This window comes from Amia ocellicauda, chromosome 4 (assembly GCF_036373705.1).
Source record: "Amia ocellicauda isolate fAmiCal2 chromosome 4, fAmiCal2.hap1, whole genome shotgun sequence".
NCBI classification, from domain to species: Eukaryota; Metazoa; Chordata; class Actinopteri; order Amiiformes; family Amiidae; genus Amia; species Amia ocellicauda.
In genome coordinates, this window is record NC_089853.1 from 6,880,051 (window position 1) to 6,906,904 (window position 26,854).

Sequence of the window (26,854 nt, forward strand, 5' to 3'; positions counted from 1 at the left end):
CCAGCTCCGCCACGGAGGGCCCGGTCTGGGGAGCAGGCGTGTGTGCGACTCGGGAGCAGAGACCGCTGCCAGAGGCCACACTCGGACTTCCCGTATTCACCCGACACGCGTCCAACCCCCGGCGCACACCCATGTTAATTAGAGGCCGACCGCTAGTCTCCTCTGTGCAAGTTTTCCAACCGTAGAATTAACCAACTCTGAAAGCAATATCTGGCGTTTGTTTTGTGTGCCACAGTCACAGACAGCAGTTAAAATTCTCCTCCCCAGATTGTTGTCAAACGGTTGGTTGTTTTGTTCGATTTTGGTCAGATGTGCCCGTCCCCACCCTGTGCTTAGCTTGGCACAAGCTTTCCTGGCCGGCGGGTCAGGGGTCCCTGTGATCACCGGTCTCTATTACCGACCGGCCTGGGGCTGGACGGACTGACGCAGGGGGCTCTGTCTGTGGAGCAGAAACAGGATTGATGTTGTTGGACAGATAATGAGAGAGAGAGGAAAAAAAGGCTGTGTTGTTGTTGGGTTTCTCCTCCCCTTGACAATCATAGTTCCCCACTAGGAGCCTTTGTTTTGCCTTGTTTAAATAGTCCAGCAGCCACACTAATGTATTATTATTATTGTTGTTGTTGTTATTGAGAAAGTGTGTCTAGGCCTAAAAATGCAGATGGTAAAAGCCTGTGATAGTGAGTCTGAGACACTGGGACACTTCTGTGAGTGTCTGTGTGTGTCTGTCCTGCTTGTTTTCTAAAGTAGTTTAGCAACAACTAGGCCTCTGCAGGGAGAGAGAGAGAGAGAGAGAGAGAGAGAGAGAGAGAGCCTCCCTCAGAGACAGTGCATTTACAAGAGAATAGGTGACCCCATTACCCTTGGATGGATTTGAAATTACTCCCCAGAATGACGGCTTTGTTAGGTATTTGTTCCCGTCGAGCTTCCCTCCCCCCCCCCATCCCCCACCCCCCCACACTGTGGCCGGGAACGAAGAAGAAAGAAAGAAAGCCATCAGAGGAGTCACAGGAGAGGAGGGCGGGGGGGTTGAAACGGAGAACGAGAGAGAGAGAGAGAGAGAGAGCAAGAGTTGGGTGATGGTGTGGGCAAAAAACGGAAAAACAGAAAGGAGGGATATCACAACCCCTCCAGTTCCTCCTCGCCGTGTCTCTCGGACCTGTCCAGATGGGGGGGGGGGGGGGTTAGGTTACAGTCCCGTCATCCTCTGAGTGTTTTTATCCCAGGCCCCTCTCTCTCTCTCTCCCTCTCTCTTGTGTGGGTTAAACACATCACTTTCCTTGCGTTCTCCAGCGTGACACAGCGGCCGTGCAGACAATTTGTTTTTTAAAAAGTGCCCATAAGAAACCTCAGACTGCTAGTGAATTGAGTTTGACTGTTGAGAAGCAATGTGTATATCGGTAAAGCTTTGATCTGGAAAAACTGCTGTTTCCCCATTCTGTCTTTGATAGTTTCACAGACTTTCGTGTGTCGAGTCATTAGAGTCTGTCACTTGAGGGGAGGCCGGGCAGGGGGAGTCTGCCGAGGCGGGGGAACAGCCAGGGGGGAGAAACAGGCGGGGGGTGGGGATTAGTCTGCCGGGTATTCAGGTGAAATTACACTTTTCTGGCAGGTAGGACAGGGTGTAGTGCCTTGGGACAACAGGTGAGAGCGGGGTGGGGGGGGGGGACAGTTTCAAGACTGATAAAACCAGAGAGGTGTAAATATATATTCCTCCGCAGTCGTTTCTGTCTTTAAGAAGGGGGGAAAAAAGAAGTGCTGAGCCCTGTGTAATGGCAGGTCCATCAAAGCTCATGGGGGGCTTTGTGCAGGTCTTAATTAAGGCCTTTCAGAGGCTAAACAAAAGGACAGAGAAAGAGGGGGGAGAGAAAAAAAAGCTACTGGGTTATTGTTATTCCTCCCCATTGGTTCAGCGAGTTGACCATCCATTGGTGCATTTTGTCCTTTTTAAACTGAATGACACTTTTGTTCGTGGTTAACAGAGGTGAAAGAAGCCAATTATTGGGTCTCTCTTTCCACCGGGGGCAGCTGCAAGCCAGAGGAATGTAAACGGACCTCTTCTCTTTTTTCCTGCTTTCCTTTCTTTGCCTTTCTTCCCAGAGGAGCTGCTGGGTCTGTTCAGCAATGCGTCTGACGCCGTCGTCTCGGCCGCTTGTGCTGAATGTAGATGGCGGGGAGATTCGGGGGTTGGTGTTGTTTGGTATGCGGTCACAGTCACCGTATTTAAATCGTGTGAGTTTGTGTCCCGATGTGACGCACAATCTGCGCAGCGTTTCTTTGTTTATTTGATGTGCTGTCGAGGTGTGGGTTTGCTAGTGATCAGGCGATGAGAGGAGAGTGAGGATTGTTTGTTTGTGTATTTATTGATGCCGTTTGCGAACACTGCTCTGGGCGCGGAGGACCCGGGCGGCCGTGTCCGAGGGCTGCGATCACAAAGGGCTCTTGTGCTCTCACCTCTGAATGGGCAACTCTGTTCGTTGCTGCAGCTATCAATTTTACACCGAATTTCCTAAAGTAAAGTGTCCCATTACACTTGATTACAGCGTTGTCTCTCATGAAATCCATGCACAAACTGCAGAGATCTGTCCATCAGGCTCTGACCGACAGGGTTGAAAAGGTAACGCGGCTGAAATGCGTCTCCACCTGCGCTCCGCTGCTCCGACAGAATTCATCCCCTTTTTTCTTTCTCAAGGCTGATTTTAAATGTCCCCAAATTGTCTCTTCAGCCACATCGCTGGGGAGTTTGTTCAGATTGTGACGCCTCTCTGTGTGAAGAAGTGTCTCCTGTTTTCTGTCTTGAATGCCTTGAAGCCCAATTTCCATTTGTGTCCCGGGTGCGTGTGTCCCTGCTGATCTGGAAAAGCTCCTCTGGTTTGATGTGGTCGATGCCTTTCATGATTTTGAAGACTTGGATCAAGTCCCCACGTAGTCTCCTCTGTTCCAGGGTGAAAAGGTTCAGGTCCTCAGTCTCTCAGTAGGACTTTCCCTTCAGACCTGGAATAAGTCTGGTTGCTCTCCTCTGAACTGCCTCTAGAGCAGCGATATCTTTCTTGAAGTGTGGAGCCCAGAACTGTCCACAGTATCCAGATGAGCTCTAACTAGTGCATTGTACAGTCTGAACATCACTGCCCTTGTTCTCAATTCTACACTTTTGACAATATACCCTAACATCCTGTTTGCCTTTTTTATTGCTTCCCCACATTGTTTGGATGGAGAAAGTGAGGAGTCCACGTAGACTCCTAGGTCTTTCTCATGCGTTACTTCATCTAGTTCTATTCCTCCCATAGTGTAATGATATCAGGGTTATCAAGGAAAGACTTGAGTTAGGTATTGGGGCAGTTAAATGATGTCTTCTCAGGCATTTCTCTGTCACGGCGGCTCATTGACTGTCACTCTTGTCTTGCTGAGGCTCTGGTAAAGGTTAAACCTGGAGGCTGCAGGTGTGTGCCATGCCGTTGTGGAGCGGCTGAGCTGTGCAACCGGCGGTGGTAATTTAAAGGCACACGTGTGCTGGATGGCTTCACCGAGGGCCTGAATGAAGACTTTGTGATGCACTGCAGATTCCAGCTGAATGCTTAATCTTTTGATATCGTTATCACGTCCCCCCGGTCGATGTCTGACACTGACACTGACGAACGTTTTAAATCATGAGGGAATCATTCTCATCTCTTGGAGAAGACTGTGGTGTAGATGGGAACTTCACAGACGGTGCGGTGATGTGACTGGTGTCGTTTTCATCTGCGGGGGTTTCAGCAGCACAACGAAACACACCTCTGTGTCAAATATTGGTGCACACAGTAAGGGAGCAGACTCGCTCTCTGTAGGTGGGCTCAGATTGAAACAGAAAAGGCCTGGCAATGAGGGAGACGTGTCCTGATGTAAGAAAATAAAAGTGCAGATCTCTGCGGTGCCTCTGTTTGGATGATGATCCCAGGGTGTGGATCGCTCTCTCTGTAAATCTCTGCCGTGTCTGTTCTTGCTCAGATGCGTGTTCCAGCGGCGGCGTTGCATGGATTGCTGTTTCTGTTGATCTGATCTAAACAATTTACTCATGAACAGCCCAAGCTGTCCTACAAGCAGCCCCGCTGCCCCAACTCGCACAGCGGGCAATGAATGGGTTCGTGGGATGCAGATTATGGATTTATTTGAGTTATTCCCCCAATTGGCTGAACTGGTCTTTTAATTTGCAAGCAGAATGATTCCTCTCTGCTCTCATTGACTGTCTATGTCGGCCGCTCCTCCCCAGGAACGCACACGATCGTCCGCAGCTCACAGGGACAATATGGAGTTATAAGCATCCCCTTCAAATATGAGAAATCGGAGAAGGAACTGAGTTGCGTTTGCCATAACTGTTTACCACACAAATGTAACTTACAACAATAGCCTGGATTCATGGAGCATGATGAAATAAATAATGCTAGGCTTCACCTCAGACTGCTGCACAAACTATATCCCATAATTGAGGGACAGATTATGATGCTCGGGCATTATGGGATGTTTTCAGAGGGAGTTATAATCATCTTAAGGTTATTGTCGTGCAAATAGGCTTGTTTTCAAGGACTGTGCTTGTATGGAAAGCATAGAAAAATAACACACACACACGCACACACAGACACACACACACACACACACACACACACACACACACGCGCGCTCACATGCATTTTGGCTTCTCTTTCGCCTCTTTCTTCATGTTTAAAAGGTGCCAGTCTCTGCTCTCAGGGTGGGTGGGGGATGGTGCTACCTTGGTGATGAAGCAGGTTTTTCCCCCCTTCCTCCCTAATTGCGTGACCCGAAGGTTTGGCAATCGCCTGCCGTTTTGAAGCTGATGCGTCTCTGACCCGGTGAAACCTCGCGACCCCCTGCGTGAACCCGAGCCCCGCCGGGACGCCCACGTGTTCCTCTGAAGTCCAACGGGTTGCTGTAGAGTAGGTCCACATTTTTTCTTTTTGACAAATGCGCTGCGTTTCCTCTCCTAATGAAGCGAAGGGAAGTGATGCCGGGTTTCCTGGCAGCAGCTGCGGTGATTTTGTGTTTTAAAGATCCCTGTGAACCCTGAGGAGCAGGACAGGCTGTCACTGCGGCTTAGACATCACAGCGAATTTGCACTGCCGAGTCAAACGGCAGAGCACAACAATAACCATACGGCACGGCACGGCACAGTACAGGACAAAGAAATAACCACACAGCACCACACGGCACAGCACAACAATATATCCATACAGCATGGCACGGCACGGCACAGTTGGGGTAGATAGATTTGGAGCTGCTGTAGGAGGCTCTGCTCTTACGAAAGTTTCTCAGGACTCTTAAGTCTGTGTGGTTAAATCACAATATTGTGTGTCCGCTGGGGGTCTGCTACAGCCACCAACCTCACTTCTCTCGAAACCAAGTCTGTTTTTATTGTTTCCTCGCCTTTTTTTCTGGTTGCCGAGACCACATGAGGCGCGGGCTTTGGCGGCTGAAATCAGTGCTGTTTAAAATGACTCTTATTATCCTTCATTTGGTTTTCATTCACTCGTATATTACCTTCATATTTAATATGATGCACGTCCTGCGGGAGCGTTTGTGTTGTGAACTTCAGTGCAGTTTGCCCTGGTAGTGAAGCAGAAAACAACTAAAAAGGAAAACGAGCATTCAAACCACGAACTGAGCAACAACAATAACACAATGGCAGCTTTTCAGATGTGTGTGTTCCTGAGAGACATTATGCAGTGCATTATGAGGCCAAATAAGGTACGAACATGCGCCACACATTAGATAAAGATAGCAAAGACTGTACTGGATGAGTACCACAGTTCAGTTGATACAGATTTGATTAAAAATAACATTTACAATATGGTACTCAATCTGCTGCCAAAGCGGCAAGGAGTATCACACAGATAAATAATGACGAGGCTTGCAGTCGAAGGCCCCAGACCTGTGCTCTCTCCTCCTCTCTCCTCCTCTCTCCTCCACACGCTGGTAAAACAACACGTCCTGGGATGCGCTGCACTGCTTTTCCAACGCAGACTCGTTTCAGCTGTTTTTCCATCCCCTGCCTCCTGCCTCTGCCTGGGCTGTATCTCTCGGAGGCCTGCAGCCAAGAACCATAACTTTTCCACTCCATAACTTTGCCTGCAATGCGGCACCGCTTCCAAGCGCAGCCGCGCCGTGTCAGCACCGCCGATCTCCTCGGACACGCCGTTATTTATCGGCCGCTCTCTGCAAAGACGATCTGACGCTGGAAAAGAGAATCAGACGAAGGAGAGGAAAAAGGAGCGCATGGGGAGGTGGACACAATCACCCCGTGTGAACCGAGTGGAAACTCTGGCTCCGTCAGGCAGTATAGCTCTCCGCTCCCTCGGCTGTTAGACTACTTAATTCAGCTGTTTGCCAGGGTGCTCCTGTAGGCGTCCTCGATGATTAGGAGACGTTGGTTGTCTTTATTTGTTATAATTGGTGTTGTTTTTCCAGAAAGCATAGTGTTTGAAACTGTGAATCTTGCCTCTGTTAACAGCTGAGCTTTATGTGTACACAGATGGGTGACAAATTAAAGGAAAAACCCACATAAAATGTCTCAGTGAGGTGTTGGGCACCTCGAGCCCCAGAACAGCTACAATGCTCTTGGCACAGATTCTACGAGTCTCTGGACTCTACTGGAGGGATGAACACCATTCTTCCAAAAGATATTCCCTCATTTGGGGTTTTGATGATGGTGGTGGAGAGCGCTGTCTGACACGTCGGTCCAGAATCTCCCATAGGTGTTCAGTTGGGTTGAGATCTGGTGACTGTGAAGGTCATAACATACGAGTCACATCATTTTCATACTCCTCACACCATTCAGTGACCCTCGTGCCTGTGGATGTGCATTGTCATCCTGGAAGAGACACTCCCATCAGGACAGAAATGTGTCACCATAGGATAAAGGTGATCACTCAGAATAACTGTGTCATGATTTGCGGTGACCCTTCCCTCTAAGGGGACAAGTGGACCCAAACCATGCCAGGAAAATGCCCCCCACAGCATAACAGAGCCTCCGGACCCCCTCACTGTAGGGGTCCAGCAGTCAGGCCTGTACCGCTCTCTTGGTGTCCCACACATGCACTCGCCCACTTGTCCAGAACACGAGCCAATTTAGCGTCTGTGCGACTGAAGCTCCTGCAATTCGTGCCCCAATACTGACCCCTCTTTCACAGTCACTTACATCCTTTCCTCTTGATCCACAGTCGAGGTCAGCCGGGCCTGCTCAGCATTTGTATACATGCACAGAGCATGATGGGATGTTAATTTCTTAATTGTGTCATGCAGTACACCTGTTTGGAGGCATCTGCATTCGTTATGTTCCTCCACTCATTTATTCAGGTTTTTCCTTTAATTTGTCACCTGTCTGTATGTGGATGTATTTGTTGGCAGTTTCACTTTTTTTTTAACAAAATCATTCTATTAAGCATGTGTGTTTAAATGTGTTCCCTGGAGCTTTGTTCTGTTTTTGATGTAGCTGTATATAAATGGTTTAAAGGGGGTGCCAGCCAATTCAAGTTAATTCAAGGTTAATGTACTATTGCCTCCCTCCACTGCCCCCTTCCCCTCATTTAATGTGCCAATCAAAGACCCCAGACAGGGTGTTTGATACACAATTACACCCCTCGGGATCTGTAGAGTTGTGACTGGGAGTTTTATGCGTCGGGGGGGGTTCAAAGCGTATACCCGAACTTAACCTATGACACTAGACCCTATCGGTCACCAGCTTCACACAGTCTGGGTCCATATCTGTCTCGAACGAGAAGACATGTCATTGTATGTGTCTCTCTGCCTTTAATCGTGTTGGACATGCCAGGAACTGATGGAGTCCAGCTCCTACCCAGGTGGTTCTGTTACAGATCCTGGAGGTTTTAACTTTGAACGCCAGCCGGACGAAATCTCCTTTGAAACCCAAATATAAGTTCCAAATCATTGTAGACCTGCTATTATACTGCAGCTATTAACCTACTTACCTTTACATACTATTACTGATTCATACTGCAGGTATGCGGGTTTTACAAGGCGCTGTGTTGAGACTCGAGGGCGGCCGTTGCTCCGCAGAGATTTTACGCAGCTCCGCAGCGGTCCGACACTCAGAGACGGGTTTCTCTGCAGGATTATCCATTCCCCCCGATGAACAATTGTCTCTTTGGGAGTGTCTTCGCAGCCCAAGTGTTTCTAAACACGGCGAGTGGAAACAACTTGTTAGTTTGTCTCCCCGGAATGTCAACACAGATAGCGCTTTGTTCTGCGATCCAAGAAATGCCCCGGCCTCCGCTTTAATGCCCTGCTCATCACGTCGGCATCACTGTGGGTCCGTGCGATCTGCTGGCGCTATCTGCACAGTGTTTAACTTGTGTGTTATTTAAGAACTGGCACAATAGCACATCTTATCTGGAGAGATTTGCAGCGTATTTATTGCAAAACCTTGCAAAACATTTGGTTAAATTGCACATTGCTGTTAAATATTGAATGTACTCTCAGTGCTTCTCAGTTCAGCCTTGTTCAATAGTGCAGATCCGCCACATATTTGACATGTGGCGTCACCCGGAGTCACAGCCCTGCTGTCCAAACATACATGTGATTCAGATGACACCAGTAAAAAACAACACACACGAGAAAGAAATGTAAAAACATCTTGAGCCCAAACTGATGCATTTGAAAGTGTGCATTGAATGATTGAAGAGTTTTTAATGACTAGAGCTGTGTCTGTTACTCTTCATCACAGTGCTAGCAACTGGAAAACAAATCCATTTGGTTGCAGTTTCCAATACCTAATAGAGGCACCCCCCCCCCGATGCTTGTGTGGAGGATACTTAGGCACCGATTGCTAAATATGAAGCGACAGAGACATGATTTTATGGACAACCTCACACCTTCTCTCTCTGCATCGATGAGAGACTTAAGTGGTGCATCTGTTTGGGTGAAGTGAAGATGATTATTGATTACTTTGGCTTCAAGGTTTTTCCCCTGTGGATTTGTGTGAGTGTGTGAGTGTGTGTATAAATAGCTCTCCTGATTTCCCTGCCTCTGCTCGGCATCCCTGTCATGTCTAAATGTAGCCGCAGTTTTCCTGCCCTTAACGAGCTGTGACTCTGTATTTCCTTGCCAGGGAGCGCGATGAAATGAAGCAGAAGGATCCAGACCAATCGCTTTCCCAACGCGTCTTAAAATAGGACCTGCAATTATGTCCCTTTATTACAGTGCAGGTAAAGCTGTTAAGCCCCTTCCTTGGGGACGGGACACACACGAGTTGTGCTAGTGACCTCGATCTGGTCGCATCGGGCTGTTGTGTGACATTGTGTGATGCAGTGTGAGTCTGTTCCTTACAGCGGAGATCCCTGTGTGGAGAAACTGCCTACGTCTAAATTGCCCCTTCTCCCAACTGTGCTGAAAGCTTTGAGTGACAGTACAAGAGGGGCAGAGTTGCATCGGAAAGCTGCTGTAGGTACTGTCTTGTTTCAGGGGGTGTGTACGGTTTCAGGGCAAATTCAGAATACCCGTCATTGACCACAATCTCATCTCGTCCATCAGGACCATCGTGTCCCTGTTGTGATTGTTGGTCATGTCTGGGATTGTTGTAGTGGCCGTGTTGTTTGATCGAGATTCAAGCCACTTCCTAAACCTCTTGAATGAGGTGCATGTAAACAGTTATGCAGCATCATGATTTACAACTAAGGAAGTCAGTAGACCAGAGACCTGTTGAGTAGACTAGGCTTCATCCAGTCTTCATTTTCTTCATCACCTTTTAGTTTTTCCATCCTCTATTCTGTTTTCCACTCGGACCATCTGACCGCACATTGCGGTGACGGATGAAACCCCGACCCTTTACTGCGCAGGATGCCGGCATTTCAGGTGTGGTTATCCGGAGGGGAAGCCCCCGGGAGCGTGGTGCTGGTGGAATGTAGCAGAAGGACCACCGCGGTCGCCTCCCCCACAGGGACCCGTGGGCTCGGGCTGCGAGAGGAGCCTGCGATGCAATCCGACCGCGAGACGACCTGGGGGCTCGTAAATAAAGGAGGTGGGAGGATGAGGGACGGGCCTCGATGGTTGTGCGTAACGTGATCTGTCCCTGTCTCGAGGCCCAGATGCGCACTTGTTACACCCGGGACGTCTTGGCAGGGAAACCGTGGATGTGCTTTTTAAAAATAATAAGTTTCACTTCATTAGAGCACGGTCAACTCATCCAGTTGCTGCTGTTGCTTTTCTTTCCCATCTGTTGCTCGCAGTCTGCCTTTTATTTCAGTTTTTCCAGTTCAGGTTTTCCACTAAAGATGTCAAAGGCATTTTCCGTTTGGAGCGTCGGATTTTAAAATTGGAGGGGAAGGAGCAAGCGTAGTCTCAATGTAGTCAAGATTTTAATAAAAGCTTCTGTGCAGAGGCAGCATTATTTATTTGTTTAAATTAATTAATTTAATGTACACAAACACACATGGTTTTGTCTCACATTCCTGCTCAGCAGAATGTACTGTAGCCTGCCACTGGCGCAGTGTAACGTGCTGCTCTGTAACATGCTTCTGTGTAACGCACTGCTCTGTAACGCACTGCTCTGTAACGCACTGCTCTGTAACGTGCTGCTCTGTAACGCACTGCTCTGTAACACACTGCTCTGTAATGTGCTGCTCTGTAACATGCTGCTCTGTAACACACTTTTGTGTAACGCACTGCTCTGTAACACGCTGTTCTGTAACACGCTGTTCTGTAACGCACTTCTGTGTAAATACACTGCTCTATAATGTGCTTCTGTGTAACGCACTGCTCTGTAACACGCTGCTCTGTAACGTGCTGCTCTGTAACGCGCTGCTCTGTAACGCGCTGCTCTGTAACGCACTGCGTTGGGCCGTTCAGCAGATTAGAAACCTGTGGGAAATTTTGTCGAGAGAGAGGAATCCTGCTAGACCACACGGTTGGGCTCGCCCCCCGAAACACTGCCCTGAGGAGAGAGGAAAGTGGTAACCTGAGCCCGGCTTAAAGAAACCTGCGCTCGGATCCTCAGATTGTTTTCCTCCCAAAGTCACGGTGTCTGGTGCTCACAGGGGCCCCTCGGAGATGCTTATCACGGTCACTCGGCCCTGTGCTGAAATCTCTTCACTTTAGAGTTCCTCTCTCTCTTTTGGAGCCCCCGCCTCTGCCGGCTCTCGAGGCCGACGCTCAGGTCACATGACTCTGCCAGCATATTTGCTCGTGCCGGCGCTTGCCTTGTTTCTCTTGTCTGATTGAAATTCCGTCCACGATCGGGATCAGGATCAGCCCCTCGGGTGCCGCTGCGCTGAGGTCTGGGGTTCAGTCAACGCACGCCCTCCACACCCCTCCAGGCGGGAGCTGGAGCAGGAGATACACACACACACACAGACACACACACACACACAGACAGTATGCGCACAGTGTCCCTGTGTGGCGGAAGTGCTGGAGTGGTATAGCAGTAGTTGCTCCTTAAAAAAGCAAAATAATAATTATAATAAACCAGCCATTATATTCAAATGGCTGTAATTGTGTTCATGGCTGATTTTGCTGTGTGGTTGTTGTTGTAATCGCCGCAGCGCTTCCTCACTCGGTCGGCCTGTTGCTCGGCCGCAGCCTCACTGATGTCCAGGCCTCCAGTCCCTCACTGTCTCTGTCTTCTGTTTTCAGGGACATCAGCATGAACAACATCACCGAACTCCCGGCCAACGTCTTCAAAAACCTGCCCTACTTGGAAGAGCTGTGAGTATCAAGTTCGTCTGGGTTTGGCGACTGATGTTTGTTGCTTTTGCTTCTCCCTTATTTTTCTTTTCTTTCTTGACTTATAATTTTGAATGAGGCCGTACACGGGTAAATAAATAGATACAGCCCACCTAGGTTTGTCCGGCGTTCTTCCAGAGAGACCGGTGGGGAGTGAAAATGAGAGTGACGGGAGTGAGAGCCACAGTGAGACTAGGAGTGAGACAGACAGAGACAGAGACAGAGAGAGAGAGAGAGAGAGAGCAGAATCTCAACTCTCCCAGTCTCTGATAGTTTTGGATGCCTTCTGGTTCTTTTTAACTCTTCCTCTCCTCTCTTCTCCTCCCCCTCTTCTCTCCTCTCTTCCGCTGTCTCCTCTGTCCCCTCTCCTCTCTTCGTCTGTTGAACGAGTTGAACATGGCACGGCTATGGCAGGGCTGTGTGTCTCATTAGCTGCTGAGACAGCAGTCTGGTGGTGGTCTGTACCAGCAGTGGCGCTCGGGACACCGTTGCACAAATCGCCTCCAGATGGTCATCAGTGCGGGCAGCAGCAGCGCGAGCCTCTGGCGGAGACGGCAGCCCTGCGTTCTCCTGCGCTCTGCCGCGTGTCTCTGTGGGGTTCGCTGTTGTTGTTTGCTTGTGGTTTTGAGAATAATCCCGAGCCTCCTAGCCGGGCAGTGTTGCGTCTGTATGCATTGTTTACTGATTGGTTCCTCCTTGAAATGTATGAGAATCGTAAAACTGTTGAGTTCCTCATGAAAACACGGTGTTGTCCAGTTCCTTTACCGTATGAACAGTTTTATATAGTGCAAGGTATTACATGCAGGTAATAAAAATGTCCACTATAATTATGTGAGGAATAGAACTAGATGAAGTAACGCATGAGAAATGTGGAGAAGCAATAAAAAAGGCAAACAGAAGGTATATTGTCAAAAGTGTAGAATTGAGAACAAGGGCAGTGATGTTCAGACTGTACAATGCACTAGTTAGAGCTCATCTGGATACTGTGGACAGTTCTGGGCTCCACACTTCAAGAAAGATATCGCTGCTCTAGAGGCAGTTCAGAGGAGAGCAACCAGACTTATTCCAGGTCTGAAGGGAATGTCCTACTGAGACACTGAGGAACTGAACCTTTTCACCCTGGAACAGAGGAGACTGCGTGGGGACTTGATCCAAGTCTTCAAAATCATGAACAGCATGGACCACATCAAACCAGAGGAGCTTTTCCAGATCAGCAGGGACACACGCACCCGGGGACACAAATGGAAATTGGGCTTCAAGGCATTCAAGACAGAAAACAGGAGACACTTCTTCACACAGAGAGGCGTCACAATCTGAACAAACTCCCCAGCGATGTGGCTGAAGAGACAATTTGGAAACATTCAAAAACAGACTGGATAGGATCCTTGATCACTCAGTTATTAATGGACACCAAACGAGCACGATGGGGCGAATGGCCTCCTCTCGATTGAACACTTTCTTCTGTTCTTATATATAGTCAGTTGTTTTAAGAAGTTGTGGGGTTTCTCCTCCATTTCAATAAGTCAGCGGTGACAAGCAGATCGCACTGAAAATGGGACCTTGAATTCTACAGGATGTACTGAGCTCCGAGAGTCTGTTTCCTTCGCCGACGGATCGTTTTTTTCGCACTCCGGGCTCCGTGGCCCCTGTGCACTTTTGCCCCTCGTGTCGTATCGTGGCCCTGGCCGCTGTAGCCCCATCGGCGGTACCTTTCATCAGCGCTGGCCCGTCTGGGTGGGAGATGGTGGAGGTGTAATTACACACATGGGGTTAGATTTCCTCCCCGGGAGAAGCTCAATGTCTGCCCCCCGTCCTCCAACAAATCGCCTTCTGACTGTAAGATGACGGCGGTCATAATTACTCCTAATCCTTTCTGTGGAACACACACAACACGGCAAGACATACACACAAACATAAACTCACAACCTGCTTCCGATTGATCGATTTGGGCCACAAATGTGCCCGACCAGGGGACAAGCTCTCGAAATCACACCAGTTGAAGAAACACGCTTGTGTCAGTGATCAACATGGGAGATATCCGCTGTTTGTAAAAGATACATATATTGATAGATATATAGATTAGATAAATAGGTCGATTATATTAGATTATATTAAACTGATAGCTAGATAGATACGAAGTAATCAAGCTCTTAAATCAGTTTGTCTCACAACTGTGGTGTGTGTGTGTCTGTGTGTCTGTCTCTGTGTCTGTCTGCGTGTGTGTGTGTGTGTGTGTGTCTGCATGTATGTGTGTGTGTCTTTGTGTCTTGTGTGTGTGCGTGTGTGTGTGTCTGCACGTTTTCTACAATTTAATTTTAAGCACCAGCTTGTGTTGCTGTTGTAATTCACGGCTTTGTACAAACGCACAGAGCCCTGACTCTTCCTGTCGCTCAGTGCGTTCTTTCTGTGCTCTGTAGCTCTTTCCTGTCTTTTCAAACTGCCATCTCTGGGCCAAAGAAATCCCCCTCCCCCCCCAACCAAAACTCATGGGATCCCCCGCTGTACCGTGTGTCTATTGTGCGGCCTTGTGCGCAGACGGCGAGTCCTATTTAAATAAATCAACAACTCCCCGCGCTGGGATGAGAATGAATGAAGAGGGTTTGGACGGAGCAAGCCAGGAAACATACTGTCCTATTGTTGTGTTTTGTTTTTCTGTGTGGTTATTGTTGTTGTTCGCCACTGTAGTTTTTTTTGGTTGGTTTGTTTGTTTGTTTGGTTTGAATGCATTTTCCAGAAATCTTAACTGGCGTAACCCTGTGCGTTCCCCTGGGCACAGAGACAATTGATTCTCCTGTGTGCTGCCTGTCCTCTCTCCTGCATTGCTCACCCTCGAAACCAGGACTCGGGGACAGTGTTGTCTCCCGTGGGCGTTTCTGCGGCTCCGGGGCAGGATGGGATTAGAGAGGGAGAGACAGACAGTGTGGGGATTGTGTAGTGTAGCTCTGTCTACTTTGTTATTTTATTGTTGTACCTCCACATCTGCAGACTCTTTTATTTAAGATGGTATGAATTACTTCCACTCATATTACAATGGGCCACTACATTGAGTGTGGTATGCTATACTCTACTGTAGTATACTAGTAGAAGTGACAGTAGCACGATTGACTCTTCTGTGCTGCCAAGCGTCAAACTACCAGACAATTTCAAGTTTACAATGAAACCAGGACTAGAGATTGAGGAATCGGTCTTGCACAGGATTGACAGTGGGATGGTACTTCTCGCAGAAAGAGTTGTGAGGTTCTGGGTGGGAAAAACAACCAGCCAAAGCTGTGCAGTTTGAAGCCGAGTAGACTGTCTAAGAAGAGCTCTCCATGATGAAGCTCCAGGAAGGACGAGCCTTCGGTTATGTCAGCTTGTGCCATACCGTGCGGAGATGCCTCCTCCTGCCAGGCTGGTTTCCAGAGTCTGCTCCCCATGGACCAGTTGTATTCCTTCTGCTGGAGACGGGCCAGACCGCTCGGCGGAAGAGGGATGGAGGGAGGTTTTTCGCTGCCTGCTGATGACAGGCTAAGCAAACAGGGGCTGCATCAGGTAGGCTGGGCTTCTGTCAAGAGTCACGCAAGGTTTCGCTCGACTCGGTTCAGTCTTGTCTGTCAAAACACAATGGCGTCTGCGAGTGACACTGACAGATTTACCGTTCCAGAGAAAAAAACATGTGTGGAATTGGCTGCAGCAGCGTTGTTTTGCTAACATCGCGGGGCTCGTCGTTTTCCAGACGTGCTTTTCCTGAACACAGCTGGAGGCATTCCTTTGGTTTCTCCCTGGAAAGCGGAGTTATTGATTTTGCTGTGGGCAAAGTGTGGGGGAGGTTGTACCCACCACACACGCTATTTTTCTGCGGTCCGTCCCCGTGTGCGTCTCTGCCAGGTCGCTCCGCAGTTGTGTCTTTGTAGGGTTTTTTGGCGTCTTCGTGATGCTGATTGTATCTTTTGCATTTTACATTCACACAACTGTGAGCACAAGCATGTTGTGACACATCTGTGCTCTGCTGAAGAGGCACGGGCTCCGATTGAGGATAATACCGTCTCATTGGTAGCTTGGTCTAAAAATAAAGCATTAGTAATGAACCCGTAGTAAAAGGGAGGCACGAGTCTTATTATACCACGGAATCTTGGATCGGATCGCAGTTTGGAAACGGGCCGTGTCGACGAGAGATGACTCCATATTTGACCCCCTGTGACCCCTGACATGCAGAGATCACGTTCAGTTTCCACCAAGGATCTGCAGGACTTCATATAAAGTAATAGATGACAAGACAATGCAAGGCCAGCGTTGGAGACTGCAGGGTTATGGCACGTTGGGATTGGGATCCTTGCAGATCTCCAGGACAAGCTAATGAGATCCTGGTTTAGCCATCCTCGGCGTACGCCCGAGCGTTGCGTTACGGGGTGTGTGTTAACAGCGTTGCATGCCTTCTGCCTTGACTGAAACCCGCACAGCGACTGCTGCCTCCCCTCCTCTGGGTAAATTCGTCCTGTAGGTTCTGAGACATGGAGGGGGAGGGGGGAACTAAACACAATAAAACTACACACAGTTTCGAGGGCAGACAGGAAATGGCTTTGTGTCCCTGCGCACGGCGAGGTCTCAGAGTCAGGGCCGCCATAATCTCCCCCATCAGACCTGCTTCATATAACTTTCCAGAGGCGGGATGGAATTCTGAGATAAGGTCGAAGTCATGTCTTTAGTTTCCTGATTAATCCTTGTGTGTGTGTGTGTGTGTGTGATTGTGTGCGTGTGCGTGTGTGAGTGTGTGTGCATGTACGCGTGTTCCATGAGCAGCTGTATCTCTTCAGGTTTGCACACTGTCTCTCACACACACACTCTCTCACACACTCACACACTCACACTCTCACAGGCCTAATCCAAAAACAGACACAGAAGAGACACACACGAGGATAATCGTCAGACACGCACGTGTGGGACCAGAGACAAGCGTGCACGCGCACACAGACCCGCACACGGCAACACGGCATTTATGCATGTCAGTCTGCGTGCCAGCCATCGCGTCCCTCCCTGCGGCGCTGTGTTGCCGTGTGCGGGTCTGTATCTCAAACACGTGATGTCATTTCTCTCTCTCGGTGTCTTTTCGAACAGCTCTTCCTCAGCAGCAGCGTCTCCTCACCCGGCGGTGAGATCCACGCGTCTCCAGGTTCACCGCCAGCTGGCGAGGGGATAACTGGGCTGCGTTCGCTCATTACCCAGATTATGTCCTAGTTGCTGTGGCAGCTGGGTTTGATTTTTTTTTCTTTAGTTTCGTTCTGTTTTTTTTTCTTCCCCACATTTCGGTTTAGTGGGAACGTGTCACGCTCGCCAGCTGGGGAGACGCACGACCGTATCTGGCCTCTCCGTCGAGCCCCCCCGCGCTGACAGACCGCCAGGACTATCTTATCTTCTTCTGACTTGGGCCCCCACTCCTCGATTCCGGTCCCTGTGCCAATGTGGAGGAGATATGCCGTCCCCTCCCAGGGTCCCCAGCTCCTCTCCACCCCCCACAAGCCCTCTGTGTTGCTGGCAGGGACTCGTATCGCTGTCCTTTAACAAGACTTTTTGTTTTTGTAAACTAAAATCAGATGATTGCCAACAGAGACACGCCCTGCCCAGGACACCGACAGAAACGTGATTTAATGCATCACCTGGCCCTGTGTGTCATGATTTTAAACTCTTCTAAACCCTAATCCTCTCTCTCCACATCATTTTGAGGCATAGATGCCAACATGAGTCGAAATAGACGGGCATTGGACATTCACGACACGAGCCGTGCTTCACAGGCCTTGGGGGAGTTCATGGAAGATCACAATGGAAGTCTGAATTAAAAACAAATGTCTTGGAAGAGACGGAGCATTTTAATTGCTTGAGATTGCCAATATATTGCAGAGCTTAACCCATGCAACGCCACAGAAGCCTACATGAAAGGAAAGGACCCTTTGGGGTTTCTGGTATCGGTCTCGGACAGGGGGGACCTCGGCGTCGCTGTGATAGTGACCGTTCACAGAGAGCGAGAGAGCCCTGGACCTGCATCAGAGGATGGGGACGGTCTAGGAGAATGGGTCGGTTTGAAGCTGTTTACATTTCTGCTGGCTGTGCAGCGAGCGCACGCTGGGATGGGACGTAGCCTTCCATAAACTGTTGCACCGAGGGGTTTACACAAAGAGATTTATGGCACATTTGTTTTCCTGTTATTGAGACAGGTCTGTTTTGCCTCGCCAGTTATTTATGAGACATTTTAATTCTATTTTAAGCATCTTGTGAGTTTCCAAGTCTCCAACAAATGTTTGTCCCTTAAAAAAAGTCTCTAGTTTTCTTTGCTTCTAGTCATTTATTTCCTCAACTTGTTGATGGGATCTTGGCTGTGCTTGTGTATATTAAACTGACCTCTCTTCAGTGTCCACTTTGGTGACTTGGCTTGTTGTAATGCTCAATGAGGGGGGGATTGTAATCGGCTACTGTCTGTTTTGGGCCGGGTCGAGCCACGCTGATGTTTTGTTATCTGTGTTTTTCAGGCGTTTGGCTGGAAACGATCTGGCCTTCATCCACCCAGAAGCCCTGTCTGGACTCCACCAGCTGAAAGTCCTGTAAGTACCTCACGAAGACCCAGCAGCAGCCATAATCCTCTGTCAGTTCTGTCCCTCCGAGCCCAGAAAGCCCGAGTGTGTCACACGCTTTTAACACCCTCACACGGCCAGGCAGGCAGACTCTCACGCACACTTTGATGAAGGGATAAAGGGTTGTGTCACTTAGTTCTTTGTTCATAAAGATTCAACGCTGCCCATCCTGAAACCTGGTCACAACCTTCCCTATCGTCTGTGAATTTCTGAGGTGCAAACGTGCCAAGAATGTCACAGGGTCGTATTGTGGGCCGCGCTCGAACACACAGTAGGGACGAGGTCACCCGTGTCTCTGTGCGTTGAAGGGTTAAACTCGAGAGGAATGAGGGGGGAATTTGTCCCTTTTCAAACATGCGACTCCGACAACATGTCGAACAAGTAGGGATTACATTTATCACCAGCCCTGCATTCCGCAAGAGTCGGAAACAAAGGTTGTTCACAAGTCCTTATCTGTGCCGCGAAAGAGTCTCGTATCGCAGCACATTCTGCAGCGTCGGGGGGTGGGGGCGAACGCGTTCACAGAAAAGACCTTGAATGGTCTGAGATTACTCTTGCGCTGTTGAATCGCCTTCCAGTGCTGGCAGACGACTGCTCCGGCTCTCTGTACAGTCGTGTAGGAAGCAGCACTTTTGAAATGGCCGTCATATTGAATGTGAAGGCAATGCTAACTCTGTCCGAGGCCGGGCCTAGCAGGGTTTCCATTGAACCGGCGATGCCCGTGTGTCTGAGTGCTGGGCTGTGTTGGTGGCTGGGAGAGCGCCGGAGCTTTTTGGTTTAAACCAGATTAATTAAATACAGCGCAACGGGGGCAGTGTAATCCAATACGACGCAGTAACGAACAGTACTCTGGTATTGTGTCGTGCTTTCAAGAGGGCAGCTCAGGTTACTTTACAGTCAAAGCTACTGGTATTATGGTAGCAACAGCAACTGCCTCTTCCACCTCTTTAAATGAAATTAAACGGGCGATTCTGTGTTTGGAGGAGGTGGTCTGGCAGTCGGCTGTGAACTGTTAGTTCCCGTACAGATTAAGACCCAGAACAGGTCTACTTCCTGTTCAGTACATTAGAACTGTATGTTGGCGTTCACTCAGCCTTTATGTTTTCGTTCACTCAGCCTGTATGTTGGCGTTCACTCAGCCTGTATGTTTTCGTTCACTCAGCCTGTATGTTTTCGTTTACAATCGCTGCTTCCTCTCCTCAGGATGCTGCAGAACAACCAGCTGAAGACGGTGCCCAGCCAGGCGCTGAAGGAGCTCCACAACCTGCAGTCCCTGTGAGTGCCCTGCACACGCTACAATCACATACACAATTACACACGCTACAGCACACACATGATCACACAGGCACACACACACACACACACACACACACGCTACAGCATGCCCACTGTCACACAACCACACACACATGTTCAAGTGTAAAAGTCAAAGAAAACCTCATTCTTCTGGGTAGATCTGCACCTGAACTTATAAAAATGGCTTCTGAGATGATTTCTGATCTTTGTCCAATGAAACCTCTTGACAGGGATGAAGCAGACAGTTTTAACGAGTCAGCTGGGACTGATCACAAACGCCCTTATTTCAACCTATAGTTGTTTAGTTCGTTTGTTTTTCCACTTTCAATTTCAACAGTAATGTTTAGCATAAGATCTATAGCTGAGGAGAGGGCGAATAGACAGACCTTCTGTCCTGAGATCTTACTCTCCGAACATGAAATTAGCTCGTTAGCTCAATCCAATATCCATCTGGGGAACGGAGGTGCCTGTTTTTCCCCTCAGATCCCCGTCCCACTACAGATGCGTTTCACATCAGAGCCTGTCCTTCTCAGACCCTGCTTCTGTGTCTGAAGCCCGGTGAATATCTCAAGGAGTAATTATTGCTTGAGATCTGGAAAATTAAAATTAAATATAAGGAGACCTGGGGCAGCAATGATGCTTTCCGAGGCAGTAGACCTGCAGTTATAAAACCCTCAGCACTGATCGTGTGGGAAATCCTGGAGACAAAGCCGGTGTTTGTTGCGTTCTGGAACAGAGCAGGAAAGTGTGGCTGTTTGCTGCTGACATAATAATAATAATAATAGGCTGTCAATCTCACAGAAATAAGTGCTTTTCAGACCCTGTTCTTGGGCTGCGGAGGAGAATCGGATCATTGTCCCGACAGGGAGGCTTAAAGCTTTAGCCACACGCCTGCTGAAAAAACAACAAAGAACAATGAGGTCTATCGAGGCCTTTACGAGGCGATGTGGATGTCTAACGCGCAGGAGACCTCCTGACTGCACGTGCTCGGACGCCGGGGGGGAGTCGGTGCCCAGACTCTGTCAGCGTGGCGTGGATTGAGCACAAAGACTGTAAAGACCGAGCACACAGTTGTGAAAACTTCCTGGTGATTTGTGCGATGCCGATCTTTATCAAAACTGTAATTGTTTCATATTAGAGTGTTTCTCCCCTCCTGATGCCATGCTCAAGACCCCGGCCCTCAGAGTGGCCTATATAACGACCCGTGTGCGGTTTGCGTGTAACAGTAACCTTCACTGCGTCAAGTCTTGCCCCCAGAGATGCCTCAGATGAATTGTCCTTTCTAGTCGAGCGATAGTATCCTCCACCCTGCCTGTTGTCGGTTGTAGACTCTGCCAGTGTCGTCCGTGTTTTTTTTTTTTTTTTGTATTTATGGCACATTTGAAAAGCAGCATTTCATCCAAAGCCTCCGCCCTCTTGTCTCCAGTAGTCATAAGCGCTCCCTGGCTTAACCGTGTCTTGTTCATGCTTCAGGAATGTTTGCCTTTCCGTGTACTTGTCAGCGCTGTGCGTGTTCTCCCCGGGTTTGAGAGACGCACTGACACACGAGGCACGGCGCAACAGCACTTCCGCAGTCAGCGCCTGTTCTCGAGTTGATGGTTTTCTCCAGCTCTGGGTCTTGCCAGCCGGATGCCTGAGCACGTTGGAAACGTTGCCCGACGCTGTGAGGAAACTGGTCGAGTTGGTTTTCAACGCCGCTTGGCCACAGTCCAACGGTGGAGGCGTTTTAAATCTGCAAGAACGCACCAGTGTCGATACACGGTGCGTCGACGAGACCAACGCCTTGCGCCCCAGAGGTCATGGGCCGTGTGGAGGTTGTTGTTTAGTGAAGGACACCCTGACCGTGGGGAGCAATGGTCGCCTATTAAAAGAATGACCACATTTACTCAGCCCAAGGGTGGCCCGGCTCCCTCACTACACACATTGTGAGCAGCCGAGGGGTCTGTTTCCCACGTCTCACCTTTACAAAGATTTGTGTGAGTCTCCCCTTCCCCCCATCAAGGGGTTTAAATCTGATCTTCAGGTCGCTGACCCTTTCCCTGCCTTTGTTTGAGGTTGAATATCACCGGTGTCACCCCCCACCCCCCCACCCTCCCGACAGCCTCTGGTCAACACCGCAGCTGCGACCAGCGAGTGAAAGAGGAAAACACACTGCGCTACTTCCACTTCACTTAGGAGTGTAAAGCGGCGCAGTTTATCACTCCACACGGCTCCTCTCCGACTCTTGTCTCTCTGAGGAAACGCACAAGATCACTGGCCGATAGCCGATCGCACAGGACGCGCTTTTGACGGTGACTGTTCGGTCATTATCACTACAGCACTGTTTCATTATCCAGCAGTGTTTTTTATTTTCGTTTTATTTGTTTGTGCTTCTTTTTATTTTGCAGATGTTTTTATTTTCCCCTCTCTCTCTCTTTCTCTCTCTCTCTCTCTCCTCAGGGGTTAAACTTTGTAGCTCGAGTAATGTTTCTTGGCAGAGCGCGCCTGGTTTCGTACCAAACCTCTGAGCACATGCTGTCAATCTCTATGCACCTTGCCCCCGGGCGTCTCACAGAGCGAAGGAAGAGAGGCAGAGAAAGAGAAAGCTATTACTGTCCGATTCAGATGGTAGCTGCGTGAGGGAATCAGGGCCCCGATTCTGCGCTGATTGTCTGAAAGCCCCTCTAGCTTATTAGTCTAAAGAAATGAACTAAAAAGTACGAACGCTTGGCAAACCAGAAGGAGTTCGCATTTGTGTTCGAACGTAACTCTAAACCCAGAGTGAATGCCATTCATTAGTGGTTAATGACTTAACGCTATAGTTTTCTTCAGATAAAAAGAGAATGAGATAATGAGAATGAAATGTGCTTTTCCTCAGCTGACGGATATATGATCTGGGGTCCAGCCGTATGACACAGTGCATTTCTAGAGCGGAGACCGGTTTACAATGGAGGGGTGGAGTTTTTAACCTGTGAAGCTGCAGTGAGAGCCTGACAACACAGGGCACACAGGGAACGACAGCAACGCGTCGCTGGAATGTTATCTCGAGAGTCCGGGATCGCGGCTCGCGGTGACAAAGTGCCGGGCGATGCTCTGCAGGGGATGCCAGGCTGGCGCAGGGGTCGGTTTCAAGTGGAAGGGAATTCTGGGTAGTTAAAATAGTTCCGCGGCGACTTGCGGACACGATGCGCCAACTCCACGGCACGAAAAGTGGGGGACGGAAAATATATTTCGGGAAAGGGTGAGAAAGGAGAGTTAGCAGCTCTTAAAGCAAGGGAATCTAAAACCAGCCTCTACTGTTTCTGCGCTTTTAAAATAAGTTAGTTAACTGGGAAAAGAACTTGAAAAGGAAAGGAAAGGAATCGAGGGCTTCTACAGGTACACGTGTCAACCCGCCTGGGGGTGAGATTTTCGGTGTTCCTGTGACCCTGCCTTCCCTTTCCAACGCCCCCGGCTCTGATGTGTCTGCGCTTCCCTCCCAGACTTCCTGCCGAGGCGACCATGCTGCCCCTATGGCGCGGCGCTGCTCTTTGATGGTTATTGTGGGGATTATCTCTCCCATCATTTAGTCTGGAGGTTCGAGTGATGACATTCGTCAGTCAGTGGGAGAGACCGCCGAGGGATACGGGCCCGTCTGCACCCCGCGCTCGCTTCCCTTCACAGAACCTCACAGGAGACAGCCGTGTCGCTTCTCAATTAAAAGTCTAGGGTTTCGTGTATATCAGGGTCAGAGGACTAATGAGACATTCTACTCGTTCTACTCCGCTCTCTGAGTGCGGGAAGGTAGACGGTGGTCTTCCTAAAGTTCGCTCCCTGGCTTGCGGCTCCCAAGGAAAGCGTGTCCTGACGAGATCTCAGAAGGGCCTGGTCTCGAATAAAACAATTAAATTTAAATTAAAACAGTGCTGTGGGTGGCGTGTCATCACAAGCACAGCCTCCATACCTTTCATCACTTGATTTGATTTTGTTATTGTGCTTCTTGTTTTCTCCCTGGTTGTGGTCATGTGTGTCGTCTGCCCCCGAGCGTCTTTGTTGCACCTTTCGCAGTCCCGATCCCTCCAGACTTCAAACGCTGCACTCTCCCTCCCTCTGTCTGCGGGGGGGGGTGCTCTGCCTCGTCGCATCGTCCCCGCATCTGTTTGAAAGTCTCTGCTTTTGTTAGTCCATTTAGAAAGGAATTCAGGGGAGGGAGATAACATGCGATTAAATGGTATTTAAAGCGCATTAACGACCCGAGTGCCGCGGCTCGAGACGGCGCTGACAACAGGACGTGTCCGTGCAGAGAAACCTTGTTTTTCTTTCACTTTTTTTTTTGCCTTTTCGTCTTCTTTCCCTCCCTGAACAAACAAAATTAATAAACAGTGCTGTCGGTGGATTTGAGTCAGCGGCCACAGCCACCATAGGAAAGCACCTTTGATCTCGAAGGGAGGGGCGTGCGATCGACAGACAGGTAGCTTCCAGCCAGAGAGAGCCGGGGGGGGGGGGCCTCTCTCTTCCTCTCTTATCGTGCGCTCATTTCTCGTCTCTTAAGTGGGGATTGGGGAGGAGGTGGAGGGGGAGCTGTGTGGCTTGAGCCATGTTGATAATCCCCGACACGCATGTTCCGTGAGAAAGGAAACAAACCTGGGCCTCGCCGACCCTCAGAGCGCCGTGAATCGAGGCCCATCTTCAGCTGTCCCGATAAACCCACCGCAGTTTCAGCCGGCACAGATTGTCCATGCACTTTGCACGCACTTCGCAATTGTGCATACAGTGGGGCCGTGGAAGTGCTTTGCCATTGATAAACAGGAAATAATTCAGCCACAATTAGCTGCCCGGGACCCTCATTGTGGTCTGAAGATTGGAACCACTGAGGCACAGTCCAGTGTAAACACAGCAATAAATATCCGCAAAGGCCTCCTTGAAGAAGGGGAAGTTGCATCAACCTCTCTGAACCCGTCAGAGGCCTGTCGGTAGCTGATTTGTTGCTGCAGCTCGTGCAACGCCTGAGTGATTCACAGCCCGCAGTGAGGGATGCATATTTGCTTAATCTGGCTTCATGAGATCACAAGACAATCATGTTTTAAACGCAGGAAGTTATTAAGAGGATGGTTGCAAACAGGGGCCCTGTACGATGTGCTGCAGTCAGGCCGGACTCGGCTGCTGTCCTTGTTTGTTCTACTTCTGCCCACGAGTCTGAAAGGAAGGAGTTATATAATCTGCTTTTGCATGGCGTGTTTTTATTACCGTGCATTACCTTGTGATTCTGTCATTGTTTATGCAGCGATATTCTGATGTAACCAAGGGTCCCACAGGGAAGCAAACAGGCTTAAGAACATAAGGCAGTGTCCAATCGAGAGGAGGCCATTCGCCCCATCGTGCTCGTTTGCATTAATAACTAAGTGATCGAGGATCCTATCCAGTCTGTTTTTGAATGTTCCCAAATTGTCTCTTCATCCACATCGCTGGGGAGTTTGATCAGATTGTGACGCCTCTCTGTGTGAAGAAGTGTCTCCTGTTTTCTGTCTTGAATGCCTTGAAGCCCAATTTCCATTTGTGTCCCCGGGTGCATGTGTCCCTGCTGATCTGGAAAAGCTCCTCTGGTTTGATGTGGTCGATGCTTTTCATGATGTTGAAGACTTGAATCGAGTCCCCACTGACTCACTGACTTTTTCTCCTGTTGACAAGCTGTCAGGTTCTGTCCGTCGTGCGCTACTTCAGTGCTCTGACACGCGTGTACACAGGCATCGGCGCGGCCCTGACATGTGTATTCCTCTGCAGGAGGCTGGACGCCAACCACATCACCGCGGTGCCTGAGGACAGCTTCGAGGGCCTGGTCCAGCTCCGGCACCTGTGGCTGGACGACAATAGCCTGACCGAGGTCCCCGTCACCTCTCTGAGCAACCTTGCGTCCCTGCAGGCCCTGACGCTCGCCCTGAACCGCATCGCCTACATCCCCGACAGCGCCTTCGCCAACCTGTCCAGCCTGGTCGTCCTGTGAGTGGCCATGCTCGTCCTTGTGTCCGTTTCCTGGTCCGAGTCCCTCTCCCGACTAGGAGAGGACACGTCTATAGAGCCTTGAGTGCATGTGAATTCCTGGAGATGCGCAGACATTGACTGAGCGAGTTTTCCCTCTTTCAGGCACCTGCACAACAACAAGATCCGGGAGATGGGCGAGCGCTGCTTCGGAGGACTGGACAGCTTGGAGACACTGTGAGTAATTCAACAGCGAGCGTCGAAATGTCCCCCACAGGCCTGGGGTGTCAACTTACAGCTCTGGCACTTTTACAATCAAGTAGTTGTTGAGAAATGTTAATGAGGGAACAGAAAAGTATTTTATTTAATAGGCAAGGAACAAAAACAGAAACAAAATATAATTATCTGAACACAATGCATGTATTATACGGTATATAAATTAACATAATGCCCTGAGCTGACTGGGCTGTTTTCTTCCATAGTGACAGTAGGAGACATAAAAAACAGACACAACAACGTTAGATATTCATCAAATAACATCTTTTACTTCACTATTGTTTTATTGTTTGTGTGTTATTTATGCGTTTCTAACACTATAGTGATTCCCAAAGGGTGGCCTGACAGCCGACATGCTTGTGTCTGGTAGCTGTCGTCTCTCCGTTCTGGGGTTGAAAGATAATCCCGGGTGAACAGATGTGCAGAAAGGTGTTTTCCCGGGAGAAGCTGAAGTTTGGCACCGGAGGATTGACATGTTAGGAAATGTGTGCTGCGGTCAAAGGACGGTCCGCTATCGATGATGTGTGTCCGGCGACCTGGCGTTCAGGGTGCCGTGTCTTTGATGCAGCGGCAGTCGAAACGCACTCACCGGCTGCGTAAACGTCCGCGTTTCGGCGAGGGCTGGGGTCGAGCGATACCGCGATCTTAAAACTCTGCTGCTGGAAACCAACCTTTTATACCAAGCGTGTATTTTTTGTCAGTGTCGGTGTGAATCTGTCATTCCTCTGCTGCAATTGGCCGTTATTTTATTGTTATTGTTGTCTGATTCTCGCACCGCCGCGGCCCGGAGCAGGGCAGGTTTTCGGCTGTGCCTCGGGGGGTGAGTCAGGCTACCGGTGACCCCACGGAGCTTCCCGAGAACCGTGTCCAGGACCGGGGTTTCTGCCCACTTCAAGGGTGGCGAAGTGCCTCTCTAAGTGGCAGTGAGAGCCCAGCCTGCTTTCCGCCGGCGTTGCAACGGAAGGTCACTCTCTGGTGAAAGGAGTCGCCGTGCATTAAAATTCCTCCGTTAAAAGCGCGGCTGC

The 26,854-nt window shown here is 49.5% G+C and overlaps 1 protein-coding gene across 1 annotated transcript in view; it reads left to right on the top strand.

Moving 5' to 3' along the window:
- lgr4 (leucine-rich repeat containing G protein-coupled receptor 4) overlaps positions 1 to 26,854 on the top strand; it is a 51,844-nt gene that overhangs the window by 11,908 nt on the left and 13,082 nt on the right. The window contains exons 2-6 of the mRNA XM_066700782.1: positions 11,632 to 11,703; positions 18,222 to 18,293; positions 19,527 to 19,598; positions 25,359 to 25,574; positions 25,719 to 25,790. Of these exons, the coding sequence (XP_066556879.1) occupies positions 11,632 to 11,703; positions 18,222 to 18,293; positions 19,527 to 19,598; positions 25,359 to 25,574; positions 25,719 to 25,790 (504 nt within the window). The remainder of the gene's footprint in view (positions 1 to 11,631; positions 11,704 to 18,221; positions 18,294 to 19,526; positions 19,599 to 25,358; positions 25,575 to 25,718; positions 25,791 to 26,854) is intronic.